General features: G+C 61.5%; 1 protein-coding gene across 3 annotated transcripts; it reads left to right on the forward strand.

The window, feature by feature from the left end:
- The first annotated feature begins 720 nt into the window (after positions 1-720).
- Positions 721-21,105, forward strand: PC (pyruvate carboxylase). Of its 3 annotated transcripts, none has more exons than XM_061344464.1 (21): positions 721-840; positions 3,217-3,343; positions 4,466-4,650; positions 5,856-6,021; positions 8,850-8,995; positions 9,226-9,343; positions 9,782-9,933; positions 10,509-10,627; positions 10,821-10,983; positions 11,076-11,258; positions 13,038-13,182; positions 13,409-13,498; positions 14,063-14,284; positions 14,832-14,988; positions 15,585-15,825; positions 16,219-16,468; positions 17,245-17,489; positions 18,180-18,359; positions 18,962-19,210; positions 19,412-19,552; positions 19,884-21,105. In XM_061344464.1, the coding sequence occupies exons 2-21, from the start codon at positions 3,217-3,219 to the stop codon at positions 20,130-20,132; spliced, it is 3,528 nt and encodes a 1,175-aa protein (XP_061200448.1). In that variant the 5' UTR covers positions 721-840; the 3' UTR covers positions 20,133-21,105. The 3 variants fall into 3 exon arrangements, with proteins under 3 accessions (XP_061200448.1, XP_061200449.1, XP_061200451.1); XM_061344465.1 differs by lacking the exon at positions 721-840 and adding an exon at positions 1,822-1,924; XM_061344467.1 differs by lacking the exon at positions 721-840 and adding an exon at positions 2,691-2,702.
- Positions 21,106-21,628: the final 523 nt, after the last annotated feature.

Raw genomic sequence — 21,628 nt, forward strand, 5'->3', positions numbered from 1 at the left:
CCGGCGCTTCCCCCGTCCCCACCCTGAGCATGCGCACATCGCCGCCCGCCCGCCGCAGCCCCCGCGCTTCTACGCATGCGGCCGGCAAGGCGTCGCCATGACAACCGCGCTGCCGGCGCGCGGTGCATGATGGGAGCTGTAGTCCTGAGCTATAGACGGTGTCCATATGGGGTGCGACCTATAGGGACAAAGAGGGCATGAGAGGGTCCCATAAGCTACCCTATAGCTCCATAGGGTGTCTTCTAGAGGGGGTACGGTGACGGCATTGGTGAGGCTTAGAGGCTGCTGTGAGTAAGATGATGTCTCTTGCAGATTAAGGGGGGTGGGGGGAGGTATAAGGTAGCCAGTCCCTATAGTGGGGCTATGGGGTCAAACCAGGCCGTGGAGCGCTCGCTATAGGTGACCCCTTAAAGCGGACTGGGGCCTATAGAGACGAGCACTCGCGTAGGGCGCCCCCATGTGGGGGGGGGTAGCGTCACTCAGCCCCTATAGGGGACAGCGGGGGGGGTGGGAGTGCAGCTGCGGTCACAAAGCTCCGCCCCCTCCTCCCCTGTGGCCCCGCCAACCCCCGCTCCTTCAGCCAATCAAGCGCCGGCAGCAGAGCCTCCGGCCGACCGTGACGCAGCTGCGCGGTGGGCGGGGTCTTACAGCGGGATGGCGCAGCTTTTAACCAATAGCAGAGCGAGCTCGGAGAGGCGGACCAATAAGAAGCGGTCCTTTCCGGCAAAGGGGAGGGGCAAGTAGCGGTACGAAAGGGGCGTGTCGAGCGCTGCCCAATAGGAGGCTGGGGGGCGGAGCTAGCGGGACGCGGGGGGAAGCGGTGGTTGCGGTCGCGCAGCGGTGAGTTGACGGGGGAGAGAGGGGCACTGGGGATCACGTGACCCACGCCTCCACGTGACCCCATTCCCCCCGTAGGACCCCCTCATAGGGACCGGGATCCCCCATAGGGGCTGGTGCCCCCTTAGACCGGATCCCCCATAGGGCCCGGAGCCCCTGTAGGGCTTGGGACCCCCTCCAGAGCCCAGTATGGACCAGTGCCGCCAGTCCGGCCCCACTGGGCAGCTCATCTGTGGGGCCAGTGGGGCTGTGTGGGGCTGCACAGGGTTGTATGTGCCCCAGAGGGCCATATAGGGCTGAGTGGGGTTATGTGGGACCTTATGGAGCTGTATGGGGTGTATGTGCCTTATTGGGATCATGTGGGGCTGTATGGGGTGTATGTGCCTTATTGGGGGTCATGTGGGGCTGTATGGGTGTATGTGCCCTATAGGGTCATGTGGGGCTGTATGGGGTGCGTGTGCCCCATGGGGTCATGTGAGGCTGTATGAGGTGTATGTGCCCTATGGGTCATGTGGAGCTATATGGGGTGTATGTGCCCTATGGGTCATGTGGAGCTATATGGGGTATATGTGCCTTATGGGGTCATGTGGGGCTGTATGGGGTATATGTGCCCTATGGGTCATGTGGAGCTATATGGGGTATATGTGCCTTATGTGGAGCTGTATGGGGTGTATGTACTCTATGGGGTCATGTGGGGCTATATGGGATGCGTATGCCCCATGGGGTCATGTGGGGCTGTATGTGCCCTACGGGTCCTTATGGGGCCATGTGGGCTGTGTGGGATCCCATGGGGCTGTATATGCCCCATAGGGTTGTATGGGTCCATATGCACCCCATGGGGCTGTGTGGGTCCGTGTGTGCTCTACGGGCTGCGCGGAGTCCCTCTGGGGCTGCACGTGCCCCATGGGGCTGAACGAGGGGTCCCTATGGGGCCCTATGGGCTCCGTGTGGACTTTGCCCCCCCCGGTCGATGATTCACCCGGGGGGCAGCGGGGGCTGGAGCCGGGGCCGGGCTTGCGCGGGGGGCGTGCGCGGGGAGCGGGCAGAGCCGCAGCGCGGGGGTGCGCGAGGGACCGGCGGGGCAGAGGTAACCGGGGGGGGGGGGGGGGTCGTGCAACGGGGGCTTGTGGAGGAGGTGCTTGTGCAAGGGGTCCTTGTGCAAAGGGGCTTGTGCAAGGGGGGCTTGTGCTGGAGGGGTCCTTGTGCAAGGGGGGGGCGTGCAAGGGGTCCTTGTGCCAGAGGGGTGCAATGGAGGGGGTGTGCGTGTGCAAGGGGAGCTTGTGCAAGAGAGGTCCTTGTGCAAAGGTGCTTGTGCCAAAGGGTGCGATGGAGGGGGGGGGGTGTGCAAGGGGTCCTTGTGGTGGAGGGGTCCTTGTGTAAATGGTCCTTGTGCAACGGGGGGGGCATGCAAGAGGTGCTTGTGCCAGAGGGGTGCGATGGAGGTGAGGGGTGTGTGTGCAACGGGGAGCTTGTGCTGGAGGGGTCCTTGTGCAAAGGTGCTTGTGCCAAAGGGTGCGATGGAGGGGGGGGGGTGTGCAAGGGGTCCTTGTGGTGGAGGGGTCCTTGTGTAAATGGTCCTTGTGCAAGGGGGGGGGCATGCAAGAGGTGCTTGTGCCAGAGGGGTGCGATGGAGGTGAGGGGTGTGTGTGCAAGGGGGAGCTTGTGCTGGAGGGGTCCTTGTGCAAGGAGTGCTTGTGCCAAAGGGGTGCAATGAAGGTGATGCGCGCGTACAAGGGGGGGCTTGTGCAAGAGAGGTCCTTGTGCAAGAGAGGTGCTTGTGCCGGAGGGGTTCTTGTGCAAGGGGTGCTTGTGCCCGAGGGGTGCGATGGAGGTGCTGTGCCTGTGGGGGGGTCCTTGTGCAAGGGGTGCTTGTGCCGGAGGGGTCCTTGTGCTCCTGGCAAGAGCCGCTTGTGCAAGGAGATGCTTGTGCAAGGGGGGGTTTGCACACACGTGTCCGTGTCGTGTACCCCCCCCCCCCATTAACGCTGGCTGGGGGGAGATCCATGTTCATTATGGGATGTCGGGGGGGTTGGGATTCTCTGGTGTCTTCTATAGGGGTTGTGCAAAGGGGAGGGGGAGGGGGGTCCCGAATGAGGGTCAAAGGGCAGTGGGGGAAAGGTCGGGGGGAGGGGGGAGGGGGGGGAAAGAGGGGGGAGATTCTCTGCTGTCTCCTATAGGGGTTGTGCCGGGGGGGGGGGGGTGGAGGTCAAAGGGCACTGGGGGAAAGGTGATGTTTGGATCCATTCTGGGAAGTGGGGGGGGGTGGGGGGGGGAGATTCTCCACTGGCTCCTATGGGGTTGTGCCATGGGGGGGGGTTTGGGGGGGAGGCACTGACCCGTGACCCCCCCATCCATGTGTGTGTCTGTGTGTGTCCCCAGATGTTTCAGCTGTGCCTCCCCCGGGGGGGCCGGGCCCTGCTGGGGCTGCGGCTGCTGCGGGGCCCCCCCGGCTCCCGGCGCCCCGTCAGCTACGAGCCCATCCGCAAGGTGCTGGTGGCCAACAGGGGTGAGTGCAGACACCCGGGACCCCCCCACGGCCCCCGGGGCGCCCTCACCCCCATTGACCCCCCCTTTGTGCTCTGGGCCCACACTTTGTCCCCTCCATCCCCCCATGGCCCTTGGGTCTTCCCCTGCCCCGGGTGTCCCCATGGGGTGTCCCCACTGTGCTGGGATGTCCCCAGTGGGTCCCGATGTCCCCCCCACACCAAGGTGTCCTCAATGGATGTTCCCAATGGGATGGGATGTCCCCAGTGGGACGGGGTATCTAATGGGTTGGAATGTCTCCAGTGAGTGTCCCCAATGGATGTTCCTCATGTCCCTGTGTTCCCAACGGGATGGGGTAACCCCAACCAGTGGGTTGGGATGTATTCAATGGGGTGTCCCCAATGGGTGTTCCCCATGTCCCTGTGTCCCCAATGGAATGGGATGTCACCAATGGGATGTAATGACCCCAATGGGATGGGGTATTCCCAGTGGGGTGTCCCCAATGGGCTGAGCTGTTCCCCATGTCCCTGTGTTCCCAATAGGATGGGATGTCACCAATCAATGTGGTGACCCCAGTGTGTTGGGATGTACTCAGTGGGGTGTCCCCAGTCGATGTTCCCCATGTCCCTGTGTTCCCAATGGGATGGGATGTCCCCAGTGGCTGTGTCCCCAATGGGATGGGATGACCCCAGTCGGCTGGGCTGTTCCTCATGTCCCTGTGTTCCCAATGGGATGGGATGACCCCAGTGGGCTGGGCTGTTCCCCATGTCCCTGTGTTCCCAATGGGATGGGATGACCCCAGTGGGCTGGGCTGTTCCTCATGTCCCTGTGTTCCCAATGGGATGGGATGACCCCAGTGGGCTGGGCTGTTCCTCATGTCCCTGTGTTCCCAATGGGATGGGATGACCCCAGTGGGCTGGGCTGTTCCCCATGTCCCTGTGTTCCCAATGGGATGGGATGACCCCAGTGGGCTGGGCTGTTCCCCATGTCCCTGTGTTCCCAATGGGATGGGATGTCCCCAATGGGATGGGATGTCCCCAGTGGGGTGTCCCCAGTGGGCTGGGCTGTTCCCCATGTCCCTGTGTCCCCAATGGGCTGGGCTGTCCCCAGTGGGTGTCCCCAGCGGGCTGGGCTGTTCCCGCAGGTGAGATCGCCATCCGGGTGTTCCGGGCCTGCACGGAGCTGGGGATCCGCACGGTGGCCGTGTACTCGGAGCAGGACACGGGGCAGATGCACCGGCAGAAGGCGGACGAGGCCTACCTGGTGGGGCGGGGGCTGCCCCCCGTGCAGGCCTACCTGCACGTGCCCGACATCATCCGCGTGGCACAGGTACCCTCACGGGGGGCAGCCCTAGGGGGTGGGGCTGCACGTGTGCCCCATAGGGATGGGCTTGGGTGCCCTGTGGGGGCACATCTGGGAGACCCATAGGGATGGGCTTGGGTGCCCTATGGGAGCACATCTGGGAGACCCATAGGGATGTGCTTGGGTGCCCTATGGGAGCACATCTGGGAGACCCATAGGGATGTGCTTGGGTACCCTATGGGGGCACATCTGGGAGACCCATAGGGATGTGCCTGGGTGCCCTATGGGGGCACATCTGGGAGACCCATAGGGATGGGCTTGGGTGCCCTGTGGGGGCACATCTGGGAGACCCATAGGGATGTGCTTGGGTACCCTATGGGAGCACATCTGGGAGACCCATAGGGATGTGCTTGGGTGCCCTATGGGAGCACATCTGGGAGACCCATAGGGATGGGCTTGGGTGCCCTATGGGGGCACATCTGGGAGACCCATAGGGATGTGCTTGGGTGCCCTATGGGGGCACATCTGGGAGACCCATTGGGATGTGCCTGGGTGCCCTATGGGGGCACATCTGGGAGACCCATTGGGATGTGCCTGGGTGCCTTATGGGGGCACATCTGGGAGACCCATAGGGATGTGCTTGGGTGCCCTATGGGGGCACATCTGGGAGACCCATAGGGATGGGCTTGGGTGCCCTATGGGGGCACATCTGGGAGACCCATAGGGATGTGCCTGGGTGCCCTATGGGGGCACATCTGGGAGACCCATAGGGATGTGCTTGGGTGCCCTATGGGAGCACATCTGGGAGACCCATAGGGATGTGCTTGGGTACCCTATGGGGGCACATCTGGGAGACCCATAGGGATGTGCCTGGGTACCCTATGGGGGCACATCTGGGAGACCCATAGGGATGTGCTTGGGTGCCCTATGGGAGCACATCTGGGAGACCCATAGGGATGTGCTTGGGTGCCCTATGGGAGCACATCTGGGAGACCCATAGGGATGTGCTTGGGTACCCTGTGGGGGCACATCTTGGACACCCATAGGGATGGGCTTGGGTACCCTTTAGGGGGGGCATACATGGGTCCCATGGGATGGGGGACACGTGTGCTCCATAGGGATGTACCCAGGTCTGCTGTGGGGGTACGTGTGGGGTGCCCATAGGGATGTGCCTGGGCTATCCCCATGACCCCCCCCTTCCCTGTGTCCCCCCCGTCCCATTCCCATGGCAGGAGAATGGGGTGGACGCGATCCACCCGGGCTATGGGTTCCTGTCCGAGAGCGCTGCCTTCGCCCAGGCCTGCCTGGACGCGGGGGTCCGGTTTGTGGGGCCCCCCCCGGCCGTCGTGCGCCAGATGGGGGACAAAGTGGAGGCTCGAGCCATTGCCATCGCTGCTGGTGGGCATGGGGGGGGGGGTATAGGGGGATATGGGGTTGTTTGGGGGGGCTATAGGGGGGTAAAGGGGGTGTTTGGAGGGTGTACGGGGGAGTAAAGGGATTATTTGGGGGGAGTATGTAGGGGCAAAGGGGTTTTGGGGGTATAGAGGGATATGGGTTCAACTGGGGGGGCTATGGGATTGGGGAGACTGTAGGGGAGTAAAGGGGTTATTGGGGGGGGCTATGGGGTTATTTGAGGGATGAATGGGGATATTGGGGGGGTTTATGGGGGTATAGAATTGTTTGGGGGGCTAGAGTGAGTTATAGAGTGTTATAAGTGGTTCTAGGGTGTTCTGGAGAGTGACAGGATTCTGTGGGGGTTACAGGGCACTACAGGGTGTTGTAGGTGGTTAGAGGGGGCTCTAGGGGGTTGTAGAATGCTATCACAGTATCACAGTATCACAGTATGTTAGAGATTGGAAGGGACCTCAAAAGCTCATCCAGTCCAATCCCCCTGCCGGAGCAGGAACACCCAGATAAGGTTACACAGGAACGTGTCCAGGCAGCTATAGGTGGTTATAGGATGCTCTGGGGGGTATAGGATGCTATAGGTGATTATAGGGTGCTGTAGGGATTTATAGGATGCTGTAGATGGTTATAGGGTGCTAGGTTTATTGGATGCTCAAGGGGAATATAGAATGCTATAGGTGGTTATAGGGTGCTATAGGGGGATATAGGATGCTGTAGGTGGCTATAGGGCACTGTAGGGGGGTATAGGATGCTGTAGGTGGTAATAGGGTGCTATAGGGGGGTATAGGATGCTGTAGGTGGTTATAGGGTGCTGTAGGGGCTATAGGATGGCATTGGTGCTTATAGGGCACTATAGGGGGGTATAGGATGCTGTAGGTGGTTATAGGGCGGTATAGGGGGTATAGGATGCTGTAGGTGGTTATAGGGTGCTCTAGGGGGTATAGGATGCTGTAGGTGGTTATAGGGTGCTCTAGGGGGTATAGGATGCTGTAGGTGGTTATAGGGCGCTCTAGGGGGGTATAGGATGCTGTAGGTGGTTATAGGGCGCTCTAGGGGGGTATAGGATGCTGTAGGTGGTTATAGGGCGCTCTAGCGGGGTATAGGATGCTGTAGGTGGTTATAGGGCGCTCTAGGGGGGTATAGGATGCTGTAGGTGGTTATAGAGCGCTATAAGGAGTTATAGGATGCTGTAGGTGGTTATACGGCGCTCTAGGGGGTATAGGATGCTGTAGGTGGTTATAGGGCGCTATAGGGGGTATAGGATGCTGTAGGTGGTTATAGGGCGCTATAGGGGGTATAGGATGCTGTAGGTGGTTATAGGGCGCTCTAGGGGGTATAGGATGCTGTAGGTGGTTATAGGGCACTATAGGGGGTATAGGATGCTGTAGGTGGTTATAGGGCGCTATAGGGGGTATAGGATGCTGTAGGTGGTTATAGGGCGCTATAGGGGGTATAGGATGCTGTAGGTGGTTATAGGGTGCTATAGGGGGTATAGGATGCTGTAGGTGGTTATAGGGCGCTATAAGGCGTTATAGGATGCTGTAGGTGGTTATAGGGCGCTATAAGGAGTTATAGGATGCTGTAGGTGGTTATAGGGTGCTATAGGGGGTATAGGATGCTGTAGGTGGTTATAGGGCGCTATAGGGGGTATAGGATACTGTAGGTGGTTATAGGGTGCTCTAGGGGGGTATAGGATGCTGTAGGTGGTTATAGGGTGCTATAGGGGGTATAGGATGCTGTAGGTGGTTATAGGGCGCCCTAGGGGGTATAGGATGCTGTAGGTGATTGTAGGGCGCTATAAGGAGTTATAGGATGCTGTAGGTGGTTATAGGGCGCTATAGGGGGTATAGGATGCTGTAGGTGATTGTAGGGCGCTATAAGGAGTTATAGGATGCTGTAGGTGGTTATAGGGCGCTATAGGGGGTATAGGATGCTGTAGGTGGTTATAGGGCGCTCTAGGGGGTATAGGATGCTGTAGGTGGTTATAGGGCGCTATAGGGGGTATAGGATGCTGTAGGTGGTTATAGGGCGCTCTAGGGGGTATAGGATGCTGTAGGTGGTTATAGGGCGCTCTAGGGGGTATAGGATGCTGTAGGTGGTTATAGGGCGCTCTAGGGGGTATAGGATGCTGTAGGTGGTTATAGGGCACTATAGGGGGTATAGGATGCTGTAGGTGGTTATAGGGCGCTCTAGGGGGTATAGGATGCTGTAGGTGGTTATAGGGCGCTCTAGGGGGTATAGGATGCTGTAGGTGGTTATAGGGCGCTCTAGGGGGTATAGGATGCTGTAGGTGGTTATAGGGCACTATAGGGGGTATAGGATGCTGTAGGTGGTTATAGGGCACTATAGGGGGTATAGGATGCTGTAGGTGGTTATAGGGCACTATAGGGGGTATAGGATGCTGTAGGTGGTTATAGGGCACTATAGGGGGTATAGGATGCTGTAGGTGGTTATAGGGCACTATAGGGGGTATAGGATGCTGTAGGTGGTTATAGGGCACTATAGGGGGTATAGGATGCTGTAGGTGGTTATAGGGCACTATAGGGGGTATAGGATGCTGTAGGTGGTTATAGGGCACTATAGGGGGTATAGGATGCTGTAGGTGGTTATAGGGCACTATAGGGGGTATAGGATGCTGTAGGTGGTTATAGGGCACTATAGGGGGTATAGGATGCTGTAGGTGGTTATAGGGCACTATAGGGGGTATAGGATGCTGTAGGTGGTTATAGGGCGCTCTAGGGGGTATAGGATGCTGTAGGTGGTTATAGGGCTCTCTGGGGGTGCTGTGTGCAGCGGGTGACCCTCCCCCCCCCCCGCAGGGCTGCCGGTGGTGCCGGGGACGCCATCGCCGGTGTCGGGGCTGGCCGAGGCACGGGACTTCGCGCTGGACGCCGGCTTCCCCGTGATCCTCAAGGCCGCGCATGGCGGCGGCGGCCGCGGCATGAGGGTGGTGCGGGCACCGCAGGTACCGGCCCGAACCCCGCCCCCCCCATGGGACCCCGATGTCCACATCCCACTGGACCCCCCCAAATCCCTGCATCCCCAATTCCCTGGGATGCTCCCAGTGAGGACCCATGCGCATGGGGGTGGGCGCAGGCACCCGTGGGTGGTGCAGGCACCCCTGTTGTGTGGGGGGGTGCTGGGCCCGGGGGTCTCCCCGCATTCCAGGCCTGTCCCAGCCATGCTCCATTGCAGGAGCTGGAGGAGAGCTTCTCCCGCGCCTCTTCCGAGGCTTTGGCCGCCTTTGGCAACGGGGACCTCTTCGTGGAGAAGTTCATTGAGCGCCCGCGGCACATCGAGGTCCAGATCCTGGGTGCGGATGGGGGGGTCCCGATGGAATCTGAGCAGGATTTGGGGGGTCTTTGGAGCTTTTTAGGGGCTTTTTGGGGCATTTGGGGGGCTTTGGAGGGGGCTCTGGGGGCTTTCTGGTGGATTTGGAGGGGCTTTGGGACCCAGGGTGGTGTGGGGGTACTTTGGGGTGTCTTTTGGAGGATTTAGGGGTCTTTATGGCTGTTGGGGAGGTGTTTGGAAGCCCTTGGGGCTTTTGGGGAGGTCTTTGCAGGGTCCTTATGGACCTGGGAGCCTTCTGGGGGGGGGGGGTCTCTTTGGTGGCTGCTCCTGGATTCGGGGGTGTCCCTGGGGCCAAAGCAGGGTTTGGGGTGTCCGGATGGGGCCGGTGCTGCGGGATGGGGCTGGGGGGGTTGGGGTGCGTGTCCCGGTGTGAGCGGGCCCGGTCCCGGTCCCGGTGCAGGGGACCAGCACGGGCACGTGGTTCACCTGCACGAGCGGGACTGCTCGGTGCAGCGCCGGCACCAGAAGGTCGTGGAGATCGCGCCCGCGGCGCGGCTGCAGCCGCAGCTCCGGGAGCGCCTCGCCAGCGACGCCGTGCGCCTGGCGCGGCAGGTACCGAGCGCGGGCGCCGCGGGTGCGTCGGGGGGACCGGAGGGAACGTGGGGGTCCAAGGAGCTGCGCGGGCGGAGACCTTGGGGTCCTGCAGCGATCCATGGGGAGAGCCAGGAGGATGCGGGGAGATCCAGGAACTGCGCGGGGGGGAGGATGGGGAGATGCGGGAGTTCCGAAAGGGACCCGCACCCATCACTGGGGGGGAACATGGGGGGACACAGGAACTGGGAGGGAGGAGGCCATGGGGGACACCTGGAATCCATGGGGAGACCCGGGAGAGCACGGGGGAGATGTAGGAATTGGGGGAACACCCAAGAGCCCTGTGAGGGGCTGCACCCATCACCGGGGGGGAAACATGGGGGGACACAGGAATTGGGAGGGAGGAGGCCATGGGGGAGACCCGGGAGAGCATGGGGGAGATGCAGGAATTGGGGGAACACCCAAGAGCCCTGTGAGGGGCTGCACCCATCAGCAGGGCCACAGCCACCCAAAGGGGCACCCAGGCCTTTGGGGGTGCCCCCCCTGCTGTGGGGGTGACCCCGTTTCCAGCCTGACAAGGTGGGGGGGGGCTGCAGGTGGGGTACGAGAACGCGGGAACGGTGGAATTCCTGGTGGATCAGAGCGGGAGCTACTACTTCATCGAGGTCAACTCGCGCCTGCAGGTGGAGCACACGGTCACCGAGGAGATCACGGGGTGCGTGCAGGGGGGACACCCCAAAACCGGGTCCTGGGGAGTGCAAAGGGATGAGGGGGGCACCTGGGTGCCAGGTCTTTGGGAGGTGCGGCTCCATCTGCTGGTGCTGTTGGAGATGCGGGCCCGGGGCTGCCCCGTGGGGAGCTGTGGGTCAGCACTGGGGGTTCCGGGGCCCCCTGTGACCCCCCGTCAGCGTGGACCTGGTCCACGCGCAGTTGCAGGTGGCCGCGGGCCGGTCGCTGCCGGAGCTGGGGCTGGAGCAGGACAAGATCCGTGTCAACGGCTGCGCCATCCAGTGCCGCGTCACCACCGAGGACCCAGCCCGCGGCTTCCAGCCCGACACCGGCCGCATCGAGGTGAGCGCCTGGGACGATCCCATTGGGCCGATCCCATGGGACGCCCCAGCGCCCACAGCAGCCTCTGAGGGCTCTCCCGGGTGCCGCCGCAGGTGTTCCGCAGCGGGGAGGGGATGGGGATCCGCCTGGACGGCGCCTCCGCGTTCCAGGGCGCGCTCATCTCGCCGCACTACGACTCGCTGCTGGTGAAGGTGGTGGCGCACGGGCACGACCAGACCGCGGCCGCCGCCAAGATGCGCCGGGCCCTGGCCGAGTTCCGCATCCGCGGCGTCAAGGTCGGCCCCGGAGGGGCAGGGGAGCGGGGTGACGGGGATGGGATGGGGGGCACCGGGACGGGTGGGGGTTCTTGTGTGGTTCACAAGGGGAGGGGGGCCTCGTGTGCGATGCATGAGGGGGTTTGAGGGGCTCGTGTGTGGTGCACGGGGGGGGTTGGAGGGGCGCTGCTCTGGTGCACAAAGGCCCTGGTGCAATGCACAAGGAGTTGGAGGGCACCTGTGCAGTGCACCAGGGGCTGGGGTGTGCAGTGCCCGGGGTTGGGGGTCTTTGACACGCTGCGGTGCTCGTGCAGTGCACAAGGGGCTGTTGGAGCCACTTGTGCAATGCAGGGCAGGTGGGTCTTGTGTGACTCCCCATCACGGAGTGTAGGGGGTGGTGGGAGGTCCCTCCTGTAATGCATGATGGGGTTTGTGCACTATCTAGCGTCCCCGTGCATTGCACGAGGATGGTGTTGGGGTGCTGGTGCTCCTTTGGCATTGCACAAGGATGGTGTCAGGGTGCTGTGCCCCTTGTGTATTACACAAGGATGGTGCCAGGGTGCTGTGCCCCTTGTGCATTGCACAAAGATGGTGTCAGGGTGCTGTGCCCCTCTTGCATTGCACTAGGATGGTGTCAGGGTGCTGCGCCACTTGTGTGTTGCATGAGGATGGTGTGAGGGTGCTGTGCCCATCGTGCATTGCACAAGGATGGTGTCAAGGTGCTGTGCCCCTCGTGCATTGCATAAGGATGGTGTCAGGGTGCTGTACCCCTTGTGTACTACACAAGGATGGTGTCAGGGTGCTGTACCCCTTGTGTACTACACAAGGATGGTGTCAAGGTGCTGTGTCACTTGTGCATTGCACAAGGATGGTGTCAGGGTGCTGTGCCCCTCGTGCATTGCACAAGGATGGTGTCAAGGTGCTGTGCCCCTCGTGCATTGCACAAGGATGGTGTCAGGGTGCTGTACCCCTTGTGTACTACACAAGGATGGTGTCAGGGTGCTGTACCCCTTGTGTATTACACAAGGATGGTGTCAGGGTGCTGTGCCCCTCGTGCATTGCACAAGGATGGTGTCAAGGTGCTGTGTCACTTGTGCATTGCACAAGGATGGTGTCAGGGTGCTGTACCCCTTGTGTATTACACAAGGATGGTGTCAGGGTGCTGTGCCCCTTGTGCATTGCACAAGGATGGTGTCAGGGTGCTGTACCCCTTGTGTATTACACAAGGATGGTGTCAGGGTGCTGTGCCCCTCGTGCATTGCACAAGGATGGTGTCAGGGTGCTGTACCCCTTGTGTATTACACAAGGATGGTGTCAGGGTGCTGTGCCCCTCGTGCATTGCACAAGGATGGTGTCAGGGTGCTGTACCCCTTGTGTATTACACAAGGATGGTGTCAGGGTGCTGTGCCCCTCGTGCATTGCACAAGGATGGTGTCAGGGTGCTGTACCCCTTGTGTATTACACAAGGATGGTGTCAGGGTGCTGTGCCCCTCGTGCATTGCACAAGGATGGTGTCAGGGTGCTGTACCCCTTGTGTATTACACAAGGATGGTGTCAGGGTGCTGTGCCCCTCGTGCATTGCACAAGGATGGTGTCAGGGTGCTGTACCCCTTGTGTATTACACAAGGATGGTGTCAGGGTGCTGTGCCCCTCGTGCATTGCACAAGGATGGTGTCAGGGTGCTGTACCCCTTGTGTATTACACAAGGATGGTGTCAGGGTGCTGTGGCCCTTGTGCATTGCACGAGGATGGCGCTGGTGCCCCTCATGCCTCAGCTGCTGATGGGCGCATCCTTCGCAGACGAACATCCCGTTCCTGCAGAACGTCCTGGCGCACCCCCAGTTCTTGGGGGGTGTCGCTGACACCCAGTTCATTGATGAGAACCCCGAGCTCTTCCACCTGCGCCCCGGGCAGAACCGGGCCCAGAAGCTGCTGCACTACCTGGGTATGGGGCTGGGAGGGGGCTGGGGGGGCGCTTGGTGCTTGGAAGCAGTTTGGCGGGCTCTAAGGGATCCCTGTGGGGCTTGGGAGAGTTCTTGGGCAGTCCTGGGTCCCTGGGGGGCTCCTAGGGGGGGTCCTTGGGGTGCTTGGAGGAGTTCTTGGGGGCACCTAAGGAGTCCCTTGGGAGTTTTGGGTGGTCCAAACCCCCCCATCCATGCACCCTCCTCCAGGTCACGTGATGGTGAACGGCCCCAGCACCCCCCTCCCAGTCAAGGCGAAGGCGGCGCTGATGGAGCCCACCCCCCCCCCGACACCCATGGGTGAGCCTGTGCTTGGCATGTGCTTGACGTGTGCTTGGTATGACATAGTTTGCCATAGCATGTACTATCATAGCATGGCATGCTGTAGCCTGTGCATGTCGTACTGTGGCATGTGCGTATCATGTATGCTTGGTGTGTACATGATGTGCTTTAGCATGTGCATGGCATGCCTCGGTGCGTGCATGTTTTCTGTTCTTCATACGCACGTGAAGTGCCATGGCACGTGTGTAGTCTGTGCATGTCATGTGACATGTGCATGGCGTGTGTGCATGACTGTCCTGTGTTCCGCTGCACACGGCATGCGCATGGCATGTATGCTTGGCGTATGCACGACGTGCCTTGGTACACGTATGGCACGCAACGGCCTGCGCGTTTCACAGCGTGGCACACGCACGGCGCGCGCGCACATGGCCCGCCGCAGCACACGTGCAGAGCGCGGCGCACCGCACCGCATGCGCATGGCACGTGCGCGCGCTTGGCGTGACGCTGCGTGCGTGCCGCGTGCGCGCCGCGCCCCGCCCGCCCCCACCGCCGCTCACCGTGCCCGTGCCCGTGCCCCCGCAGGGCCGCCTCCACCGGGGCTCCGCTCCGTGCTGCAGCGCGAGGGCCCGGCCGCGTTCTCGCGGGCGCTGCGCGCGCACCGGGGGCTGCTGCTCACGGACACCACCTTCCGGGACGCGCATCAGTCGCTGCTGGCCACGCGCGTGCGCACGAGGGACCTGGCGCGCGTGGCGCCCTTCGCGGCGCACAACCTCAGCGGCCTCTGCAGCATGGAGACGTGGGGAGGTGGGCGGGGCCTGGGGGGGCGGGGCCATGGGGGCGCGGCGGGAATGGAAGCCAATGAATGGGGGAAGCCCGGGGACGGGGCCCATAAAGGGGCGTGGCTTCCCTGTGGGGAGCCACGAATGGGAATGGCCCAGGGGGCGGGGCTTCGAAGAGCGGGAAGGGGGTGCGTGATCTGAATGGGGAGGGTGTAAAAGGGGGCGTGGCTTCTCTGGGGAGCTGTGAATGGGAATGGCTCGAGGGGCGGGGCTGCGAACGGCGGGAAGGGGGTCGTGATCTGAATGGGGAGGGTTTAAAAGGGGGCGTGGCTTCTCTGGGGGGCCTGTGAATGGGAGTGGCCGGGGGGCTGGGGGTTCTCGATGGATGACCGTGGGAGTGGGAGGCAGGGGGAAGGGGCGTGGCCCATAGGGGGCGTGGCTACAGCGGTTTTGGGGCTTAAAGAGGGCGGGGCTTTGCCATGGGAGCCCTTAACACCGGGGGCAGAGGTGGGAAGGGGGGGAGGTGGCCAAGAGGGCGGGGCTTGCACCAGCGCTCAGCCCCTGCCCTGCAGGTGCCACCTTCGACGTGGCGATGCGGTTCCTGCACGAGTGCCCCTGGGAGCGGCTGCGGGAGCTGCGGCGCCTCGTCCCCAACATCCCCTTCCAGATGCTGCTGCGCGGCGCCAACGCCGTCGGCTACACCAACTACCCCGACAACGTCGTCAACCGGTGAGCGGGGCATGCGGGGACACTGCGGGGACGTGGGGACACTGGGGGGCTGTTGGAGCGTGGGGAGATGTGAAGGGATGAGCAGCCATGGGGTGGCATGGAGACATGGGGGAATATGGGGGCATGAGGGGACATGGAGGGGTGAAGGGGTGGGGGGAGATGGAAGATGATGGACATGGGGAGACATGGAGGGATAAGGAGACGTGAAGGATATGGTGGGATGGAGGACATGGGGAAATGAGGGATGAAGGGATGGGGGTAGATGGATCATGAGGGACAGAGGGACATATGGAGGGATGATGGGGCATGGGGGACGTGAAGGGATGATGGGACATGGGGGACATGAAGGGATGATGGGACATAGGGGACGTGAAGGGATGATGGGGCATGGGGGACGTGAAGGGATGATGGGGCATGGGGGACGTGAAGGGATGATGGGGCATGGGGGACATGGAAGAACATGGGGACACTTGGAGCGACGGCAGGACACGTACCCAGTGTGATGAGCGCCCATGAGGACCCAGTGGGTCACCACGGGAGGTGCCACCAGCACTCAGGTGCTCACGGACCCTCATAACCCCTCTGGTGGTGCCCAGGTTCTGTGAGGTGGCCGTGGCCAACGGCATGGACATCTTCCGCGTGTTCGACGCCCTCAACTACCTGCCCAACCTGGTGCTGGGGATAGAGGCTGCCGGGCGGGCAGGCGCCGTGGTGGAGGCCGCGCTCTCCTACACCGGCGACGTGGCCGATCCCACCCGCACCAAGTATAGCCTCCAGTACTACCTGGACCTGGCGCGGGAGCTGGTGGCTGCCGGCACCCACATCCTCTGCATCAAGGTGAGGGGGGGGCGTCTATGGGAGGAGCTTAGGGTGACAGAGAGGGGAGTTTGGGGATGGGAGGGGGGGTTGGGGGGGTATTTGAGGGATGGGAGGGGGGATTTGGGGTGTTAGAGGGCGTGGGATTGGAACTGGGGGTTCCTGGAGGGGCTGAAGGGTGAATTTCAGGCCCACAACACCCCCAGAATGCAACAGGACAGCTACTGGGGAGGTTGGGGGTTGAGATGAGATGGGGGGGCTCCATGACCCCCCATGCTGTCCGTGTTCCCCTATCCCCCCTATGACCCCAATACCCCACATATCCCTGCTGCTCCCGTCATGTCCCCATGTGCCCCCTGCCCCCGATAACCCCCCCATCCTCCCTGACCCCTCTCTGACTCCTCTGTGGGGCAGGACATGGCGGGGCTGCTGACGCCGGGCGCCGCGCGGGTGCTGGTGACGGCGCTGCGGGAGCGCTTCCCGGAGGTGCCTCTGCACGTGCACACGCACGACACGGCCGGGGCCGCCGTCGCCTCCATGCTGGCGGCTGCCAATGCTGGCGCTGACGTGGTGGACGTGGCCGTGGACGCCATGGCCGGGATGACCTCCCAGCCCAGCATGGGCGCGCTGGTGGCCTGCGCCCGCGGCACCCCTCTTGACACAGGTACCTCGGCCGTGGTAATAGCAATGTGGGCAGGGAGGTGGGGACGTAGTTATGGAGGTCCACCGTGGTGTTGGTAGTGGCACCGTGGTCATGGTAATGGCAATGGGGTCTGGGAGGTGGGGATGTAGTTATGGAGGTCCACCGTGGTGTTGGTAGTGGCACCGTGGTCATGGTAATGGCAATGGGGTCTGGGAGGTGGGGATGTAGTTATGGAGGTCCACCGTGGTGTTGGTAGTGGCACCGTGGTCATGGTAATGGCAATGGGGTCTGGGAGGTGGGGATGTAGTTATGGAGGTCCACCGTGGTGTTGGTAGTGGCACCGTGGTCATGGTAATGGCAATGGGGTCTGGGAGGTGGGGATGTAATTATGCAGGTCCACCATGGTGTTGGTAATGGCACCGAGGCCAAGGAGGTGGTGATGTGGTCATGAATGTGCCACCATGGTCTTGGCAATGGCAATGTGGTCTTAGTAATGGGAACATGATCAGGGAGGTGAGGGTATAGTTACAGAGGTGGCACCATGGTCTCAGCCCTTGGCACCGTGACCGTGGTGACACCACCATGGTCTAACCAATGGCACCATGACCATGATGCCCCCGTGCTCATAGCAACACCACCACAGCCACACCGTTGCACCCATAACCACAACCCCACCACCACACTCCCAGCACCACCACTACAACCACAGTGCCACCACCTCACCCATCACACCCAACCACCACCCCCATGCCCCTGGCGTCACCAGCGAGGTCCTCAGGGGGGATGTCCTGCCATAGGCATCTCGCTGGAGAAGGTGTTTGAGTATAGCGAGTACTGGGAGGGCGCGCGGGCGCTCTACGCCGCCTTCGACTGCACGGCCACCATGAAGTCCGGCAATGCCGACGTCTACGAGAATGAGATCCCTGGGGGGCAATACACCAACCTCCACTTCCAGGCCCACGCCATGGGGCTAGGCCACAAGTTCAAGGAGGTCAAGAAGGCCTATGCCGAGGCCAACAAGCTCCTCGGGGACCTCATTAAGGTAAGGGAGGGAGTGGGGGTCTTCATGGGATGGGTCTTCATGAGGTGGTCTCCATGGGGTGGTTTCCACGGGGTGGGTGGTTCTTGATAGGGTGGTCTCCATGGGGTGGGTGGTTCTTTATAGGGTGGTCTCCATGGGGTGGTTTCCATGGGGTGGGTGGTTCTTTATAGGGTGGTTTCCATGAGGTGGGTGATTCTTTATAGGGTGGTCTCCATGGGGTGGGTGGTTCTTCATGGGGTGGTGGTGATGGAGGTGGTTGATGTGGAATAGGGGGTCTTCATGGGGTGGGTGGGTGGTCTCCATTGGGTTGTGTTCATAGCGTGGGTGGTCTTCAGGGGATTGTCTTGATGGGGTGGGTGGTGTCCATAGGATGAAGTCCATGGGGTGGGTTGGACTCCATGCTTGAAGTGCTCCATAGGTTGGGTGCTCCATAGATTGGGTGCTTCATGGGTTGAGAACTCCATGGGGCAGGTACTGCATGGGTTGGATTAACTCCATGGCTTGAGTGTTTAATGAGGCAGGTACTCCATGAGTTGGGTGTTTCACATCTTGGGTGCTGCATGAGTTGGGTTCTCCATGGGTTGGGTGCTCCATGGGTTGGATGCTTCATTGGTTGGGTTCTCCATGAGCAAGACCCCTGAGTGACACCCCTGGGTAACACCTCTGGGTGACACCTTTGGGCTGTTGCAGGTGACCCCGTCCTCCAAAGTGGTGGGGGACCTGGCGCAGTTCATGGTGCAGAACGGGCTGTCGCGGGAGGAGGTGGAGGCGCGCGCGGACGAGCTCTCCTTCCCGCTCTCCGTGGTGGAATTCCTACAGGGATACATCGGCACCCCCCCGGGTGGCTTCCCCGAGCCCTTCCGCTCCCGGGTGAGGCGCTGGGGAGCACTGGGATGGACTGGGAGGGCTTCCTGGTGGCTTTAGGCATGGCACTGGACCTTAGCAACAGGTCCTAGGGGTGGTTGCCATGGCACCAGCTCCATAGCAACAGGCCTAATGGAGCTTGTCATGGATGGGTGATGGATCCCTCATCCATCCATCATAATGATGCTGGATCCTTAGCAACAGGATCCAGCAGTAGTTTCCATGGCAACAGCTCCATAGTAACATGTCCCCAGTCCACCCAACCCTAGGTCTAATGATGGTTTCCCTGGCACCCAACCCCTAGCAACAGATTGCTGTATCGGTTGCCATGGCAACAGCCCCATAGCAGCAGGTCTAACAATGGTTGCCATGACACCTGCCACTAGCAATGGGTCCCTGTGCCTGGTTGCCATAGCACCCAACCCTACCAATGGCTCCCATCACCAGTTGGCATGGCACCAGGCCCTATAGCAACATATCCCTACCCTAGCAACACCCTCTAGCAACAGGATGCTGTGGTCCCTCTTGCCACCTCCACTCCCTGGTTGCCATGGGTCGCACCCCTCGTTGCCATGACTGCCCCCGTTGCCATGGTGATCCATCCCCAGGTGCTGAAGGAGCTGCCGCGCATCGAGGGCCGCCCAGGGGCATCGCTGCCGCCGCTGGACTTCGAGGCTCTGGCGCAAGACTTGGGGTCCCGCCATGGGGCCCCCCCCAGCCCCGAGGACCTGCTCTCGGCTGCGCTTTACCCCAAGGTCTATGATGAGTTCCGCACCTTCACCAGCACCTTCGGGCCCGTGTCCTGCCTCGGCACCCGCCTCTTCCTCGAGGGGCCCGCCATCGCCGAGGAGTTTGAGGTGCAGCACGGGGGGACTGGGGACACTGGGAGGGAACTGGGTGTTCCTGGGAGGCAGCAAAACAGAGCCTGGAGCGGGAGCTGTTCTGGGCAGAGCTTTGCGCATCCTCTGCACCCCCTCCTGCACCCCTCCAACAGCCTTTTCTCTCCCTCCCACCCCTCCCAACACAACCGGGACCCCTCCTGTCCCCCTCTGGCGCAGGTAGAGCTGGAGCGGGGCAAGACGCTGCACATCAAGGCGCTGGCGCTGGGGGACCTCAATGCCGCGGGGCAGCGCGAGGTCTTCTTCGAGCTCAACGGGCAACTGCGCTCCATCCTCGTGCGGGACACACAGGCCATGAAGGTGGGGGGGGATGGGATTAATGGGGGATTTAAGGGGGTTTTGGGGGGTTGGGGGGTTAGGAGAGGGTTTGGAGTGTCTGGGAGGACTTGGGGGTTGGTGAGGCGGCTCGGGAGGGTTTAGGGGACTGAATGAGCAGTTTGGGGGGGCACTGGGGCATGATGGGGGGGGTGAGGGGGCTTCAGGAGCCATGGGGGCGTCCTAGGAATTTGTGGGATCGCAGCGACCATGGTGGGGGCTCTGGGAGGAGAATACAAGGGGGATCCTGTGGGAAATGGGGGGGTCTTGGCGACTCCTGAACCCCCCTCTCTTCCTGTTCCCCCCCCCTCCCCAGGAGATGCACGTGCACCCCAAGGCCGACCGCGGGGCCAAGGGCCAGGTCGGGGCGCCGATGCCAGGCGAGGTGGTGGAGGTGCGGGTGGAACAGGGGGCGCAGGTGGCCAAGGGGGACCCCCTCTGTGTCCTGAGTGCCATGAAGATGGAGACCGTGGTGACAGCCCCCATGGCCGGCACCATCACCCGGGTCCACGTGCGCCCCGGCATGAGCCTGGAAGGGGACGATCTCATCGTGGAAATCAAGTAGGGGGGTGCACAGGGACCCCCCCCAAACCTTCCCTTTGCATCCCCCCTCCTAATAACCCACCCACCCGCCAAGCCCCCGCCCGAAATGACGCCTCTGTTAAAGGGGGTACTGGCCCTTTAAGACCGACTTGACCACCCCCGAGCCCGCGCCCTGGCCTAAGCGCGGTAGCGCCACCTGGTGGCCGAAAGCGGTACAGCGAGGGGGGACTTAATCGGGGAGAAGCCATTAATTAGGGGGCCTCGGAGCTTAACTGGGGTCACCCTTTAATTAAGAGGTCAGTGCTTAACTAGGGGGAACCCCTTCATTGGGGGTCCCCATTAATGGGGGGTGAGCACTTAGTTGGGTCACCCCTCTGATGGGGTGACCTGCTAGTTGGGGGGGGCATCAATCAATTAGTGGGCACCCCATTTTAGGGGGGGTCCAACACATAAGTAGGGGCACCCTTAATTGGGAGGGGTCATTGCTTAACCGGGGGGGGGTCACCCATTTAGAGGGGATCAGCCCTTATTTGAGGGGGGGGTCACGTCTTAGTTGGGGGGGGCATCACTTAATTGGGGGCACAATTGGGGGTCCCCCTGTTTGGGGGTTAACCCCATTTGGGAGTCCCTTAACACTTGGGGGGGTCCCCAGCCTCTGCCCTCCCTTAGCCCCACCCCCTTTATTAACCCTGTCCCTGCCATGCTGCCTTAGGGGGAACCCGGATTTTGGGGGAGAGGGAGTGTTTTTGCCCCTCCCCCCCTTCGTTGCTGCCAAACGCCCCTCCCCCACCCATGGGGGGGGCAATGGGGGTGGGGGAGGGGGCGAAGCCTGTGACCAAAGGGCGGGAATGACACTGGACGATGGGAACAAACCTGGAAGGGGGAGGGGTGAGGGTGAAGCCCCTCCCCCCCCCGGCCTCCCCTTCTCCCACCCACCCCCCATCGCACTGGGGGGGGTCGCGGGTAATAAAGACTGGACTAACACATGCACCCTATGGGGGCTATAGGGGCCTATGGGTGCTGTGGGGTGTGTGTAAGGGGCTATAGGGGGGCTATGGGGGCTATAGTCATACAGTTACAGGCGTTATAGGAGTTCTGTAGGTGTCTCTAGGGGCTATGGGGAGGACTGTAAGGAGTCTGTAGGGGCTATGTGGGACTATAAAGTGTCTATAGGGGCTATAGGGAGTCTATACAGGGGCTATGGCATGTCTGCAAAGGGCTAAAGGGACTGAAGTGGGGTTATAGGAGCTCTAGGTGTCTCTAGCGTCTATGGAGGTGGCTGTGTCTGTAGGGGCTATGAGGAGATGTAAGGTGTGTGTAGGGGCTATAGGGAGTCTATAGGGGGGCTATGGGATGTCTGTAAAGGGCTGTAAGGTGACTGAAGTGGGGTTCTATGGGGTCTAGGTGTCTCTAGGGTCTATGGAGGGGGCTATAAGGTGTCTATATGGGCTATGGGGGGCTATAGGGTGTCTATAGGCGTCCATTGGGGTTCCACAGCACCAGAAGCAGCTCTTTTCG

This window comes from Neopsephotus bourkii, unplaced genomic scaffold (genome assembly GCF_033783945.1).
Source record: "Neopsephotus bourkii isolate Nb327-2 ecotype Australia unplaced genomic scaffold, CSIRO-AGI_Nbou_v1 NB_217, whole genome shotgun sequence".
NCBI classification, from domain to species: domain Eukaryota; kingdom Metazoa; phylum Chordata; class Aves; order Psittaciformes; family Psittacidae; genus Neopsephotus; species Neopsephotus bourkii.

Excerpts from the sequence above, each read along its gene's own strand:
- PC (XM_061344464.1), top strand. The coding sequence starts at position 3,217 with ATGTTTCAGCTGTGCCTCCCCCGGGGGGGCCGGGCCCTGCTGGGGCTG. Across the intron at positions 13,499-14,062 it reads CCCCCCCCCGACACCCATGG|GGCCGCCTCCACCGGGGCTC; the intron begins GTGAGCCTGTGC and ends GTGCCCCCGCAG. Across the intron at positions 14,989-15,584 it reads CCCGACAACGTCGTCAACCG|GTTCTGTGAGGTGGCCGTGG; the intron begins GTGAGCGGGGCA and ends GGTGGTGCCCAG.